The sequence below is a fragment of the Pyricularia pennisetigena genome, chromosome 3, assembly GCF_004337985.1.
Source record: "Pyricularia pennisetigena strain Br36 chromosome 3, whole genome shotgun sequence".
Lineage (NCBI taxonomy): Eukaryota > Fungi > Ascomycota > Sordariomycetes > Magnaporthales > Pyriculariaceae > Pyricularia > Pyricularia pennisetigena.
The window spans coordinates 6,775,626-6,790,840 of NC_043742.1; the positions used below are offsets into that span (position 1 = coordinate 6,775,626).

At 52.2% G+C, this 15,215-nt stretch overlaps 4 protein-coding genes across 4 annotated transcripts; 1 reads left to right on the top strand and 3 right to left on the bottom strand.

Moving 5' to 3' along the window:
* Window positions 1-650: 650 nt before the first annotated feature.
* Window positions 651-2,074, bottom strand: PpBr36_03597 (uncharacterized protein; the record flags this gene model as incomplete). The annotated part of the gene is made up of 3 exons (XM_029890768.1): window positions 651-889; window positions 982-1,787; window positions 1,857-2,074. The coding sequence occupies 3 exons, from the start codon at window positions 2,072-2,074 to the stop codon at window positions 651-653; spliced, it is 1,263 nt and encodes a 420-aa protein (XP_029754046.1).
* A 2,003-nt stretch (window positions 2,075-4,077) lies between these two features.
* PpBr36_03598 (uncharacterized protein) lies at window positions 4,078-5,374 on the bottom strand (the record flags this gene model as incomplete). The annotated part of the gene is made up of 3 exons (XM_029890769.1): window positions 4,078-4,215; window positions 4,308-4,885; window positions 4,978-5,374. 3 exons carry the CDS (start codon window positions 5,372-5,374, stop codon window positions 4,078-4,080), a joined length of 1,113 nt encoding a protein of 370 aa, XP_029754049.1.
* Window positions 5,375-8,880: 3,506 nt separating this feature from the next.
* PpBr36_03599 (uncharacterized protein) lies at window positions 8,881-10,142 on the top strand (the record flags this gene model as incomplete). The annotated part of the gene is made up of 2 exons (XM_029890770.1): window positions 8,881-9,288; window positions 9,405-10,142. 2 exons carry the CDS (start codon window positions 8,881-8,883, stop codon window positions 10,140-10,142), a joined length of 1,146 nt encoding a protein of 381 aa, XP_029754048.1.
* A 512-nt stretch (window positions 10,143-10,654) lies between these two features.
* PpBr36_03600 (uncharacterized protein) lies at window positions 10,655-14,948 on the bottom strand (the record flags this gene model as incomplete). Its single annotated transcript, XM_029890771.1, has 4 exons — window positions 10,655-10,965; window positions 11,088-14,224; window positions 14,526-14,715; window positions 14,918-14,948. 4 exons carry the CDS (start codon window positions 14,946-14,948, stop codon window positions 10,655-10,657), a joined length of 3,669 nt encoding a protein of 1,222 aa, XP_029754245.1.
* Window positions 14,949-15,215: the final 267 nt, after the last annotated feature.

The following is a 15,215-nucleotide window of genomic DNA, read 5'->3' on the forward strand; positions in this document are numbered from 1 at the left end:
TTTTTTTTTTTTTTTTTTTAATATTCTTCGGAGGGTGTGCAGGGTTTTTCGTTTAGGAATTTACGGGCCGAGGATGATATATTCCTGTCACAGGTTAATCTCATGTTTTTCATTGTTATTATATTTATATATCTTTTTTCTTTTCCCCACTGTACTATTTCGTCTTTTCCTTCACCGTAGGAGGGCGTGTATGTATACTCTTTAATCGTTCGTAGAGGAACGACACGAGATAAGGTCACTGACTTGGGTGTGTTGCATTCCGCATGTTACATCAAGCGCCAAAATAAAATAAAAAAAGACTGCGGTTTCCATTCCCACGACTCGGTCAACCCGCTAATCATACACTTACCTACCTTTCTACAAGGGTCAACAAAACTCAACTATAGACGAACAATCTCTCAATGTAAATCATTATAAAATTGGTCGAGACCAAAGGCATAAGAGAAAGTATATTACAGTATACATAATAGACAGCTGAATCATTTCTCTAGATGATCTCTATATAATTCGTGGGGAGAGAGAGAGAGAGAGAGAGAGAGAGAGAGAGAGAGAGAGAGAGAGAGAGAGAGAGAGAGAGAAAAAGGCTCAAATTTCAAAGCATTGTCCCAGGCTTGTATATGTACACAACTTCAGAGAGGAACCCACAACTGCTACAGCTCCTTCTTGTCACCGCTGCCAGCCTTCTTCTTGGCAGCCTCCTTGGCCATCTTCTCCTGTCTTGCAATGGCGGCCTCGACCCCGATGCCGCCAAACACAAGACCGACACCCAGCCACTGCATCCGTGTCAAGCGGTGGCCAAAGGCGATGACAGACAAGATCATGGTGAACATCTTGCGCGTGACAGTAACGGTGACCAAGAGGACCGAGGAGAATGTCGCGAGCGTGTAGACTAGAGATGGGTGATTACTCTATTAGTTCTCTTTTTTATGCCTCATTCCTGCAACTTGATGAACACGGGTGGGGAGAAGAAATAATCCTTACAAATAAAGACCTGGCCAACGGCGCCACACGCCGCAAAGCCAAGGACGTCCCTCCAGACTGACGGGTACCGGCGCATAAAGGCGAGGGCGCTCTGCAGCTCCCCGGCGCCGCTGCCCGCGACAACGTCCATGCCCAGCCAGCTTCCCAGACCGGTTTGGACGAGGTAAGGGCTGAGGATAAGGTACAGACCCGTCACGACGGAGCTCATCATGTTGTTTGCGCACATCATCTGCGGACCCGTGTAGGGCTTAAAGGCGGTAAAGATGTAGTCCTGGGTCGAGTTGGTCAGGCCGTCAAAGAGCAGGTTGATGCTGAGCAGCAGCAGACCCCACGACGTCTGGCCCGATGACGGTCTGCCCGCCGACTTCTTCTTGTTTGAGCCGCTGTGCAACGTGAAGACGGCCACGCCGGCAGTGACGGCAGCAACGACCAGGTACTTGTACATCGGGTAGCGCTTGCGGAAGATCGTGATGTGCAGGAACATGACGGGAAGTAGCTTGCAGCTCTTGGCAAGCAGGAAGGTGATGTAGTCGATGTGCGCCAGGCTGGCGTAGCCAAAGGGGCTCGCCAGGGCCGAGGTCAGCGCCACGAGGAGAAGCGGACCGAGGATGGCCCGGGACGGGATGATTGGTGGTATGGGACGGCCCCTAGGTGTGCTGGTCACCAGGTACACGAAACCTGTCGCGGCGGCGAAGATGGACTGAATGGTGTTGAGGAACACGGGGAACTTGAACACCTCGGGCGGCGAGCCGGGAGGGCCGTAGTTGGTCGTCGTAAGCTTCTCCTGTAGGTAGGCCCAGGTAAGGCTTGGTTTGGCATTTTTGTCAGTCGGGTCAGTCAGGATGCGCCTGGCTAGAAAACAATAACAAACATACAAGGATCCGTAGATGCCTGCGACTGAGATCACTAGCTGCGTAAGACCAACATCCTTGGGCACGATTGGTGGCAGAGGTGCATCAGTCTTGGCCGGCAGAGCCGCATCCTGGGCTCCCGGAGCCGCGAGATCATCGTCACGTTGCGCGGACCGGTCGGCTTTGCTGATGTATTCCGAGGACGGCTCACGCTGCACCGCCGCACGTTTTGTACGAGCCATAGCTTTAGTTCTTTTGTTGTGGGTTCAGACGAGAGTTCTTTCGATCCCTCAAGCGAATTGCCAGTCGCGAGCGGCGGCACTTTGCGACAAGGTTCAGTCCTGCCTGCCAAGGCCAAGAACAGAAACACTAAAAGCAGAAAAAGAGCTAAAAGGCAAACCAGTCCAGTGCAGGATATATCGACGTTTCAATTGTCTCAAAACAAGCGTGAGTATCCGTGGCGTGGTATTGCAAAACAAATATGCCCGTCGCATCGAAGACAGACGGCACAGTATGCTACACTAATAATACGCAATGTCCAGAATTGGCGAGTGACAGGCTGTCATCATCTTTTCCACTAAACCCCTGTACCTTGGGACCCCTAACCCCACTATACACCCAATCATCTTATCACTTATCAGAGCGGGCCAGTTTCATGGGACCCAGCCGGCTGGCCCGCCCAAGCTGTAGAATGCGATCCACCTGGTACAGCGACCAGGTGTCGACCGACCCTCTCGAGCTCAAGATGTATAGTATCAGTCAGTGTATCTTGCACAACCCCATGACATCAGAAAATCTTCTACTTTCGTCGTGTCTCGTGGAGCCCCTTTACAAATTCAGAGAGCTTGTTGGATTTCCTCGACTAGACTAATGCTAGAGTGAAGTCTTCTCCCATTCTCGCCTACCGTTCGATTGTCCCAATATTACGGTCGTTGTAGGTACGAGCCTCGTGATCACAATCTCCAAATGAGATGAACGGGGCTTACAAAAAGAAAGGAGGGAAGTTGTGAAAGATTGATGTGTGTCGATTGGAATGGCGGGTTTTGAAGAATGTGTTCGACCAAATAGGGTGGTGTTGCGTAGAACGGTCGAGTTCGTTCTCAAACGGTAATAGAGAGGCGAGATATAGAGCAGGGGGAGAGAAGTACTACAAAGTAAAATCATCGGGGAAGGGAAATCCATGGGTCATGTCCCAGACGATAAAGTCCAACGTCGACTTGCACGACCCACAAATTCGCCAATGCATGATATCAAGGCCCTTTCCGAGAGTCCAGCTATGCTGCAAGAGCCGAGTTCCATGGTTTCTAGCCGGCTCCCGTTCTTGCGTCACTTGACCTCTAATTGCAGGCGAATGGGGTATTGGCCATATCTGATGGTGAAATCCAACATGGTGTTGGACTCAAACGGGTGGTATTGTCCGAGGTGTTGAGTTTTGTGGATTGTAGTCACCAGGGGGGTTGAAGGGGTCGAAAGAAGAGATAGCGAGCGTGTACTGTTAATATCGCTGGTTTTTCAGTACCTGCACAGCTCAAATAGCTGTTGTAATACCGTTTCGCCTGGTGAGTTGTGGATGTTTTGAGTGTCGATGAAAGAGATGCTTGCTGCCTGGTTTTCGGAGGAGTACGATGGCCGTAGGCAGGAGACCTAGCCAGCATCGCAGTTGTTGAACCCGAACAGGACGAGGCAAGGGAGAGCTTTATTGCAGAAAACAGCATATGACAGGCCAATTGACTGACTTTCCCCCACTGTTATCCTTTATGCAAGGTATAATACCAAAAGTATCCAGGGCACAGAAGACCTCGCATGTCGGCCTGTCCAAACAACTGGTTGCTCCGTAGGCAAAATGACACGGTAAGGTGTCCATCCCCGGTCCCAAGGCGAAGGAAAGATGGCAGCAGTGTGGTGACGGGCGTGTTGCTGCATTAATTTTGTTCGAGGCGTGGAGAAGTCGGTGAAGAATAAAAGGTGAGTAAGAGAACAATGGAAATACAAATCATCGCATCGTTTGAGTCGTTCCCGCCCGCCAAAGATTTGTTCAGCCTCGCGGCAAGTCAGGTCTGAATGCCTCAGTGAGGAAAAGGATTATCGAATCGAACCAAGTAAGAAAAGAAGGAAGGATTAAACAAAGAAAGGGTCTCCCAAATAAGTATAAGATCTTGCTGTCGAGTTCGAATCATGTCTCGACAGCGGTAAGCTCCTCAGCTTGGGTTAGAGTTGGGGTCCGCAATGGCGCGATGTGGTGAAGCTACTCTGGGGAGGTCATCTGGCTCCGACGCATCTTCTCGGCCTCGAGGTTCTCATACAGAAGAAAGAGCGCCGTCTCGTTAGCCTTGGCGGAGCCCATGATGGTGAACATGCGCTCGCCCGTCTCATCGTGAGGGGCCTGGGTAGAGAGAACGACTTGTCAGCAATCCATATTATTTCAAAAAAAAATTTCGGTGGCTCATGACACTTGTGAGGGTTTGTGGGTAGTACCTTGGCAATTGATATGCGAGCACCGGAAGTCTTGCGAATTTCGCTGATTTTACTACCCCCACGGCCGATAATGCAGCCAACCATGTCCGCCGGGATACTAATATTCTGCGTTTGAATTTCTTCACCGTTCTCATCATGGGTTGGTGGGCCACGGTTTGCTGCGTCTGAATCTGAGCGTCTGTTGTAGGAACGACCACCGCCGTTGCTAAAGTCAGCGCCGTTACCCGTTCGTGTGACCCTAGGAGAGCTGTAGTCGCCCCTGTTGGATGTGCCATAACCGGCCCCACTGCTTCCCATTTGCGTCGCGCCCGCCGGCTGCGTGCGGACAACAGGGTTGTAGAGCACAGTGCCGGTGCCTCGCTGCCAATCGTCAATCAGACACTTGCAGATCTCCCAGACCGCACGCTGAATACCTTCTGGTGTGCCCTGAACCTCCACGACGCGCTCCGTCGATTGGGGAAGCATTTCCTTCTGTGCGACCATGCGGACACCAGAGACATCTTGAATGTGCTTGATCTTAAGGCCTTGCCTGCCGATGATGGTGCCCATCTGGTTGTGAGAAATGAGTAGCTTGATGGCTGTTGGCTGTGGTGTTAGTAGACCAGTCCTCCAATGCGCATGGCCGAAACATTACTACCAGGCGTAAGTAAAGAGGTATTCGATTACTTACGATGGGTTCCATTGTTGGAGACGACGCCTCCCATGCCCATAGAAGGTGCACCTTCCAGGAGGGCGCGAGCCACGACGGCATACGCCTTGGATATGGCCTCGCATCCGCCTGTGATGGTCAAAACGCGATCATGCACGCCCTGAACGACCTTGCTAACACCGGCCTTGACCCCCGTCTCATCACGGAGATCGGCAACATTCTTTCCCCCTTTGCCGATGATTACGCCGGCCTCCTTGGATGACACAATGGCCCTCACGGTAAGTTGGGCCTGAGCATACTCCTCATCTGTCTTGGGCGCGGGCTCCCCGTCCGGGCCAAGACGTGGTTCATCGTCGCTGACCTTGAGGCCATCAATGCCTTCAGCAAGCTCGTTGGCCATAGCTTCTGTTGCCACCATTATGCCTGTGTCTAGTAGTTGAGAGGAGGGTAGTGGTGGAGGAATGAAGTTTGAAATCAAGGGTTGCGCAAGGCGCGAAATCTCGCCAGACAAGGAACAAGCCGACAAGGGTTTGTTACCCGCGTACACTGGGGTGGCTGAACGCGACAAGGAATTGGCGCAAGGGCTGAAGAGGCTTCAGCGCGAAGAGCTGGAGCGTGCGTTAGCTAAGGGCAAAGTTTTATGACGTTGCGGTGCGCATGCTTGGAACACAGTGTTTAAGTGATTGTGTACCGTTGCACCAAACAGTGACTGAAAATGACTATCAACGGCTCGTGTTTTATTGTGGGCTGGATTGGATTGGGAGACCAAGGAGGTGTGCCCAATCTTGATCAAACACAGACTTTGGTTGTATCAGGGAATGGTGAGTAACTAGTGCGCATGCCGATGCAAACTGCAAACGCGAGAAGAGAAGTCGGAACGAACCTTTTCGCGGCGGCAAGGGGAGAGAAACCGCAGATACAAAGAAAAAAAAAAATCAAAAGGGAGGGAGAAAAAAAAAACACTAAACTAGCCAATGCGAAGCTTGCGGGGCCAAGGATGCTTGCTGTTGGGTTGATTCGTGCTTGGTTACCTTTGGGGAGGAGCTTGAAAGGCGGGGGTGGAAATCTGGTGCCCGTGCTCTCTTGCGGGCGGGGCTTCGTTCGGTTTTACGGCCGGGGAGGTTCTGCTGTTGCGGCTGCGATAAAGCCTGCAACTAAACCTAGATAGACGGCTTCAGAGGGCGGGACGAAGCGGTCGGAGGAGACCTCAACGCAAGTCGGCTAGGGTTCGCCGAGAATCTGATTTGTCCTTGCGCCGAGGACAGCTTGTTGTCAGTTTCTGGTTTGAAAAAAAAATGACAAAAATTAAAACAAAACAAAAAATCTTTGTTGATCTGGCCAACAGAGTAGAGGACCGTTGCAGTGGCCTACCGATGGGGCAATTGGATTGAGATATCGGTCGGTCGGTCGGTCGGTCGGTCTGATGCAGCGCAAATCAGGTTAAAGATGAGGAGGCGATGCAATGGGTAGCCTGTCGATCAAGAGACCGGACCTCAGCGCTGGGGCATTGATGAGGGAACAGGTCAAGACTTGGTGCGGAGAGGAAGAGGTGAAATTGAGAAGGAGGCCGTAGAGGAGATGAGGAGTAGGGGAAGAAACAGACAACAAATGTCGTGACGCTTCGAATTTGGTTTGGCTGTAGAACCGAGAGATTGTAAAAGGAAGGGTTGAGAACAGTGATGGGTGGTGTTTTGTGGTTGGGTTGACACAAGGTGGGAAAAGCGGGAGCGGATCAAAAGTGTTTAATCGATTGTGTGTATGTTAAGGCATGTATGTTATTTGGACTGGACTGGCGCGCACATTGAGACGAAACCAAACAACTGCTCCGCTCCACTGCTTCCACTGCTACTGCAGCGTTTGCATGCACGCGATCGACGAGATCAGGTAGGAACAAACGTTGTAAATGTCAAGTACAGGCTGAGCCCCTCTTATCTCCGCTGCAACGCAGTCCCTTGTTGACTGAAAGAGGTTGATGTAGGTCGAGCTTTGATTTCTTATGGCAACTGCATCCTAATCCTTGATTTCGATATTCGACACTGTGATATTACGAGCATGTTAGGCATTGGATATGCTCGGCCAAAGTGCCTGCCTGCCTACCTGCCTTGTATCTTACAATAACCCGCGGCAGGCAATCTGCAGACGGAATGCAGGGGTCAATGGGCGACGACCAGCATCGTGACCTCATAGCTACCATATCTAAGGCAAGCTACTTAACCTGTGTAAACTTTACTGAGAGAGCTTAATGCAAGCAACTTACGTCGCCAAATCTGCTTGCTACATGTCCATGTAAGGCAGGAGAAAAAAAAAAAATTACCGTGTGTGGCGATTTTAATAGCTGCAGATGTTGCCTGGAAGAGATATCTAGGGTAGCTATTGGTTAGGCAGGTAGGTAGCTTTGCCTACACTACGGAAGCTAGTAGCTGTGGTGGATCCAGCGGTCCGTCAACGGGGGGCCTACCGGGCCATCCATACATGCCGCGACCCGGCGGGGGCCGTTTTTGGAGACGGCACTAATTGGTTTCGCTGATGTTCTAAATGTTCTTCGAATTTATTCTCCGATTACATAAAACAGCGCTCAACTGCCAGTCAGCGAAAACCCAACTGGGAGGTAGGCAGGGGCTATCTTCATTTTTTTTTATTTTTTTTGTTGAAGCCTTCTGCTTTATGACGCCAGGCAGCGCATCCTGATGTCATAAAAAAAAGATTGTTGCCAAAAAGCTTGCTGGAGCACACCGGGGAGTCTTTATCGCGTTCTCATCACAATCCCATCGCACCAAACAAAAAAAAAAAAAAAATCACCGGCTGGCTATCCACTTCGTGACGAGCCGTTTCTGCAAGTTGGTGGGCTTGCACGCATGAGGTTGGGTCTGCACACATATTTGACCTCGCTTCACGTGCAGCTGCCCCCGACCAGGCGTGTCGCGCAGCAACAGGCGGACGCCTGCTTGAACCCGATCTTCAGGTTTGGCTTGGCTTTCTTTGATCAGTGTGCTGCAAAGTACTTGTGCAAAATGACCAGGCTGTTACCCCGCGTTTATGCAAAACTTTGTACTTCTCCAAATCAAGGCCCTCAGCCCAGCCTTTGCTTGCCTGGGGAGAACGTATGTAGTGTTTGGTTTTCGTTTTGGTGCAACCACAGGGTGTTTGCTACATTGGTCCAGCTTCCCCCCTGGCTTTTGTCGGGCCAAAGCCGGGAATAACTTCTTTGCTTGGCACCGAGGAAGTACAGCCTGCTGCTGACAATACGAAACCCATCCATCCGCCATTGCAATTCCAAGTCGGGTTTTCCAAAAAAATTGACGAAGGCGATAGTCGCTGATTTGGCCCAACCCTCAGACTCTCAAAGGGTATTCAGGGTTGAGCCATCAAAGCTCATACTATATCTGTGATTTGTGTATACGGTTTGTTGATCTGTCTACGAATGAGATCTACTCATTCCTCCTGGCGAAGATAGCAAGGCCTGGTTACTCTTGTTTCACGCATTCCATCACTAATAATCCGTATCGCAATCACTAACCAACACCTACCTCTAACCACAAACGCCCAGCTTTTATTGGCGTGTTTGTCCGGCTAAAGGAAGCAGCCAAGTAGGGAAGTAATCACTCAAAGAAATAAAACTTGAATCGATATGCACGTACCTATGTACGCGAGAAAGTATGAAAGTGAGTCAATAGAGTCAGGTAATGAGAAGTTCGCAGTGCATTTGCAGGGCCGTTGTGGGTCGACAATCAAGGGCTGGACCCTGGACCAACAAAACAGTCGTGCGTGCAGCGTGGCCCTACCTAACTTTTAGGGTCATGTCAATCTCCATCTGACTACCATTTTCAGCCTTGCGTTGACAGCGTGACTCAGAATGAATAAATATTACAGAAAACAAGAATAAAAACTCAAGACAATAGCATCCAAAACGAATCCGATTACTGAATGTATATCAAAATAACGACAAGATCCCAGACGCTCCAGGCTTTGTTCCAAAACGTCACTGGTTCCACTTGTGCACCACGTACATTTGTAGCAAACAACAGCAATACACTCACACTCGCACGTCAGGCCAGTCAAGGCATCATTGGGTGCCAACATTTCACAGGACAAACTTACGATCAGCAGCATCACTCTCGACGTCACCACGGCCATCCAGCCTGGCGTCTGTCGCCAGAGATGGACGGACAAGGTAGAAGCAGGCGTGGGGGACGAGGTGGTGGTGGCGGTGGCGGCGGCAGCCAGTCCCGCGAAGTCGGCATCTCGCGCGCCCTGTCCCGCCTGCTACGGCATCAGGCTGCCAATGCGGGCATTCAGCTCGACGGCGAGGGGTATGCGCCGCTGGACAAAGTGGTAGGGGCTTTTTTTCTTTTTTTTTTTTTCCCCCGCCCCCTTTCTTCTCTTGCAGCTCCTGCACTCTCCCCCCTTTTTCCATCACCAAAAAGACTGACGTAGCCTCCCCCACCCAGCTGGCATGGGGACCCATCAAAAGCCTCAAGGTGACGCTGCCCGAGATACGCGAGGCCGTGGCCAACAGCGACAAGCAGCGTTTCAGCATGAAACCCCTGTCGGCCGGCACGTCTCCCGACTCGGACGACCCGGCCGACTTCCTGATCCGCGCGAACCAGGGCCACTCGATCAAGCTTGAGTCGGCCGACCACCTGACGCCCGTGACGCTCGAGGCGGGAAACGTGCCCAAGGTGGTGGTGCACGGGACGTACTACGCCTTTTGGCCGGCCATCGTAGCGTCGGGCGGCCTGAGGCCCATGGGCCGCAACCACGTCCACTGCAGCACGGGCCTGCCCGGGTCCGAGAGGCAGGTCGTCAGCGGCATGAGGAGGGACGCCGAGCTGCTCGTATACCTGGACGTCGAGCGTGCGCTCCGGGACGGCGAGACAAAGTGGTGGCTGAGCGACAACGGCGTCGTCCTGACCGAGGGTGGTGAGGATGGGTTGGTGCCCGTCAAGTACTTCAAGCAGGTGGTTGGTAGGAAATCCGACGAGGTCGGGGTCCTTTGGAAGGATGGTGAGAAGGTGGCCGATCTGCCAGAGGGCTTGAAAATTAAGGTGCCAGCCGGCAAGGAGAGGGTGAGCGGTGGAGCTGGTCGGGGCAGAGGGGGTGGTCGCGGTCGAGGGGGTCGAGGAGGCAGGGGAGGCAGTGGAGATGCGACAGGAGGAGGGACTGAGCACGGTGACACCAAAAGCTAACATTATAGGACAGGGCCATATGTGATTGGTATGCTGTAATTCCACTTATATCACCACCTCGTCCACAACAAACAAAACCCCAAGGCCTCTGCAACATGTCATTACCGGGCGACTCTTGGACTCTCCTGTCGACAGGCCACCAATCCATGACTTTGGTAAAGGTATATTTCTAGAATATGCAGTCTAGGATCTGACACGCAACAAAGGCATTCGCTAACATAAAAGCAGAGAAAGCCCTTCCGCGATCACCGTCGACCCAGCAAAGACATTTGATTGTCGTAGGCCAGACAACCGCTATGCACAAAATTTCCCATAAGCAGAGGCCAAACGCTCCAGACTCCAGACCCAGATTTCCCCACACAATAGATACCGTTACTCCGATCCCAAAAGTCCAATTTTGATGTATTGCCCAACCATTTACTCTTCCATTCACGCCCAATGAATTTTTCTTTTCTTTTCTTCCCTCGCTTCTGAAACAGACATGCCCTGTTCAATTTGTCGAAGCACCTTTTTCAATTGGAAGGGCCAGGGATCGCATGAAGGCCATCAAAGTCATCGCCCGCGGCTTTGCACCATGTGTGCTCCAACACTTGCTCAATGTTCAACCTCTCATCGACGTTCCGGTTGAGCATCCCCTTAATGAGATCAATATTCTCATCGCTCAGAATCCATGGAATTCTCAATTCATGGTCGACAATCTCATCGAGGCAGTAGTACGGGTTTTCCTTGTAGACGATGGTATAAAGCAGGATGCCGAGCGCCCACACGTCTTGGGCCGGGCCATCGTATCGCCTTCCGCCTAACACCTCGGGTGCCGCATAGTCTGTATCATGTCAGTCGAGCTCAGCATGACGGTTTTGCGCATGTTACATACAGAATACAGGTTTGAAACAGTGTGGAGCAGCCAAGGATAAAGAGAAGAGAAAAGAAAAAGCCAAAACTTACCGATTGTGCCGACGAAGACATTGAATGGCCCCTTCCTGATATATGCTGCGCTGCCAAAGTCGATCAACTTGACGTGGCCACCGCCGTCCAGAATGACGTTCTCATCTTTGATGTCCCGATGGACTATCTTTGCCTTGATGTGCAGGTGATGTACCGCTCGTGCAAGCTGCACAAAAATCCGCCGCGCTTCGTCCTCGCTCATATTCTTCCTCAACTCTATGTAGTCAAACAGGTCCATTCCCGGAAGACCATGTGGCTCCATCTCGATATAGTAGTTGACCTTGTCCTCGAAGAAGCCCTCCATGTCGATAATATTGGGATGCCGAAGATCATTACGGCCCAGGAAGTCAAGAATATGGATCTCGGAGGGCACAGTACCGAGACGGCGATCACGAGTCCAAGTGTCGACCAGGATGCGCTCCTTGATGACATATTTGAGCACCACCGTCTTGCCAGTCTCCTTGTACTTGGCTAGCTTGACCTGGCCGTAGGCGCCCTGTCCCATCTCCTCGAGTATCACAAAGTCATCAATGGTCTTTTTGCGTGGCTTAGCCGGGGCCTCTGCAGTTGTCTCCTTGACGACCTCTTTCGTGTCAGGGGCCATTGTTGTCGCTTGTTCCTTGGGTTTGCTGCTAGTTACACTTGATAGCTTGGCTGCGGCTTCTCTTGCGACTTCCTTGATTTGTCTTGTGAACTTTGAAATTGTGTCTTCTTTTTTGGGCTCGTCTGTTTCTGAATCGCCTTCTAGAGGCGGCGTGTGCGCAGGAGTTTGACCTGGTGTCGGCTGATGCATTTGGGTTTCTCGTCTCGATAGCAACGGGGAGGCTGCACCTCCAGCGTGACTTTGCGATACATGCAGGTGGCGAGAGTACGTTACCCATAGAGCATACACCATTTCGGCCTGTGGCATAGATGCATTGCTCAACCTTCGGCTTGCTTCGTCGCTGTAATCTTCCACCACTGCATCCTCAGGTATCGCGTGGCTTTTATCACTCTCGCTCTGCACAACTCGCATCTGAATGTCAATTTTGACTTCGGAGCCATCCCGATGTTTCGCAGGTACCCCATACGGCCGCATAGCGCTTGTCGACGCGTCTGGATTGCCTTCCCGCAAGCCCACAATTGCGTATGCTTGACGAAAGCTTTGCTCCGGTACAACGACTGCGTCCTCCAGCGACCAATTGTCCTGCGTAACCACATTGAGCATCTTCTCGAAGCTAGGAATGAGAGTAGTGATTGACATGCCATCTGGCTTCTCATATCCAAAGAGAGCCCCACTGAAGACCGAGTTGGAGCTCTTGATCCTCAGGTCGTGAGTATTGACGACTATGATACCCGCGATGTGCGGGAAGCTCGAAACCTTGAGTGCGGTCTTGCCCCTGATCTGCTCAACTGTCGCTGGTATGTTGACCGTATCCGAGTATCGGCACGTGTAGAAGCGTTTCTTGTTGATTTGCGCATAGTCGAGGTCGCCAGATCTGGGATCAATGCCTTGCCTTGGTATTCGAGGTATCAGCTTACCAACGTCCACCCCAGGCCGTACATCGGCGCCACCCCAGATGGCAGAAACGGCACCTTCCACCTTCTCAACAATGCTCTCCTCCTTGAGGGTGACCGTCGCGGTATCCTCGCTGATCTCCTCGACGACCCATATCAAGCCGCCATATTTTTCCTTAACCCACAGGCTAGCTGATCCGGTTGCTCCATTCCTCTTCTGAATCGGTACCACATCGCCGCAGAGAAGAACGCCGTTGGACCTGCCGCCTTGCGAACTTGCTGTCTTGTATAGCTTCGAGTCACTGTCATGGTTGGTTTTGGGCTTTTTCACTGCCTGAGCTTTGGCAGAGGCCTTTGCCCGGGAGTTCGGCTTGCTGAGCAGGTGTGCAGTGATGCCGCCACCCCGGCTGCCAAGCAAGCTGTTAGATTCTACGCGGGAGAGGGGCTCCGGTGAGCTACATTCGCTCTCTGCGAAATCTGCAGCTCCTTCTACGTCATTCCCCCGCAGTCTATTCGCAAGCCACGCCCTGCGATCCTCCTGCACGACCTCTAGTATACCCATCTTCCTCACTTCCGCCTTGGTCACGCCGAATACCAAGCAAGCAAGATCGTTGGCAACCAGAATAGTCCAGGGCGCCTTCGCCTCGGTGGTGAAAATAGCCTGTGCCGCCGGCACCCACCTGGACGCATGACCATGTGGTGCAGTCTGCGGCACGGACGATGCAAAATTACCCCCGGCGGCTTTGAATGACTCTACCGTTGTTGGCGACAGGATCGGATCTACACCGGTCGACGCTGCATAGGGCTTTGAGATGGCGGTTACAAGTTTTTGTTCAATTTGGACATGGCGGGTATCCGTCAATGTTCGCTGCAGTAAGCTTGGTCTCCTCGAAATCGGCGGTGATGTCTGTGCAGTTTGGGCGGAAGCGCCACTCTCATTCGTAGGTGTCCGTGAGGATTCGGCAGAGTCAGAAGTTCCTCTAGAGGTGGACCCAGAGCGCTTGGGTTCCTGGCCAGGAAGGTCCGGCGGACAATTAGAAGACTCTTCCAGCGGCTCAGGGCTCGAGGTTCTCTGGATAAATCCTTTGTCAAATACATTAGTGCCTGAGACGTCGGGTGGGCCGGTGAGGGGGCCATATGCCAAGGTCGAGCCCGGGTTCGGCAGATTCCCCGCAGCCACGACCTGTGCTCTCGCTAGCAATTCCAGCATTGTTTGGGCTTCCTTATCCCCGGAAGAGCGTGCTTGTGCGCTGGCCATAGCAGGATCCGTCGAGTTGGCAGCAGCCCAGCCCATGTGATCTCTCATGAACTCTATCGACCGCTTGAGTACATTCTGGCGGCTGTGTATGAGCTCCTCCGACTGGTTGGCAAAGGAAAAGGAGTGCAAAGATTCCGAGGGAAAGCGAGATAAGTCCTCGGTAAAGGTGGGCGACGCGGGGCCAGGTGAAAGCGATATGGTACTGCCTTGTCGTTGAGGCGGAGGCATGAGAGTCATCGAGGCTGATCGAGGAAGGCGCGCAACCGAGGGGCTGCGTGAGGATGGGTTCGAAGGTATGGTAGGTTGGCGCATAGAGTGCTGCTGGCGGATTCGCCTAAGGCCAGAGAGGCCTAGGCCGTGGTCGTGATCCATGATTGGAGACCTATCGAAGAGAAAGCATGGTCAGCGGCGGTCAGCTACAGGCTAGACTAGGGGGGATTGGCGTGGCCATCGACAGCGACACCGCACAGCTGGTAGCGCTAAGCCGGGAAGAGCGGCTGGCATTAAGGCCCAGCTAATAATGTACACAGGCAAGGATTAAAAGGATGCAAAGAAATCTGGCCATGTAAAAGCATCTTTTAGATGGCTAAGACTTTAGGGCAACTACACGGTACGGATATGTGCATGTATAGTATAAGTGGCGACGCGATGGAGGACGAAGTCGGCGAGAAGTCAAGTCGTACCTCGTGAGGAGATCCAAGTCTGCTCCTGCGGAACCAGCGTCGAAGGAGAATCGGATGCGGGACCGGTCCGAGGTCTCCCCTATGACGGCCAGATTGCCAGTGCTACGGTTCTTGGGTATCTGCAGCCCTGGGCCAGGGCCTAGCTTGCGCCTGCCACGTTCTTCGTCCGCATCGTGAAATTCATTTGCGCCTGTTGTAGCGAACATGGTAGCACAGGAAAGCAGGACATGGTCAGCCAGTGCCTAAGTCTGCCTAGGGTAGGTTATCGGAATGGATGCGGGACCTGAGAGGATATCAAGGTGGCGCTGACCATTGAACTCTTCAAGAGTATAACCATTTGTATGCAAGGCCCGAGGCAGATGAATGGGAACGGGAATGGAATCGGAACTCACCATTGTCTCCACGATCCGCCGCCGGGGGCATACTTGAAGAGACACAGGCTCAATCGGGCTTTTTCTTTCCTTTTCTTTTCCTTACTGGTGTCTCGATTGATTGTTCTGAGGGTAGCTCAGAGATTCCAAAATACTGCACGGAAATCACCTAGAGGTGAAGAGATGGTTGCTCAAGCGGCAGGCGAAGAAGCGAATGGCTTTTCGCAGTTTGGCTTCGGAACGAGGTGTGTTTAGAAGGATTTGATGGTTTGACGTAGACGCCACCCACCTCAAGTTGATTGATTGATTGAATGCTGGA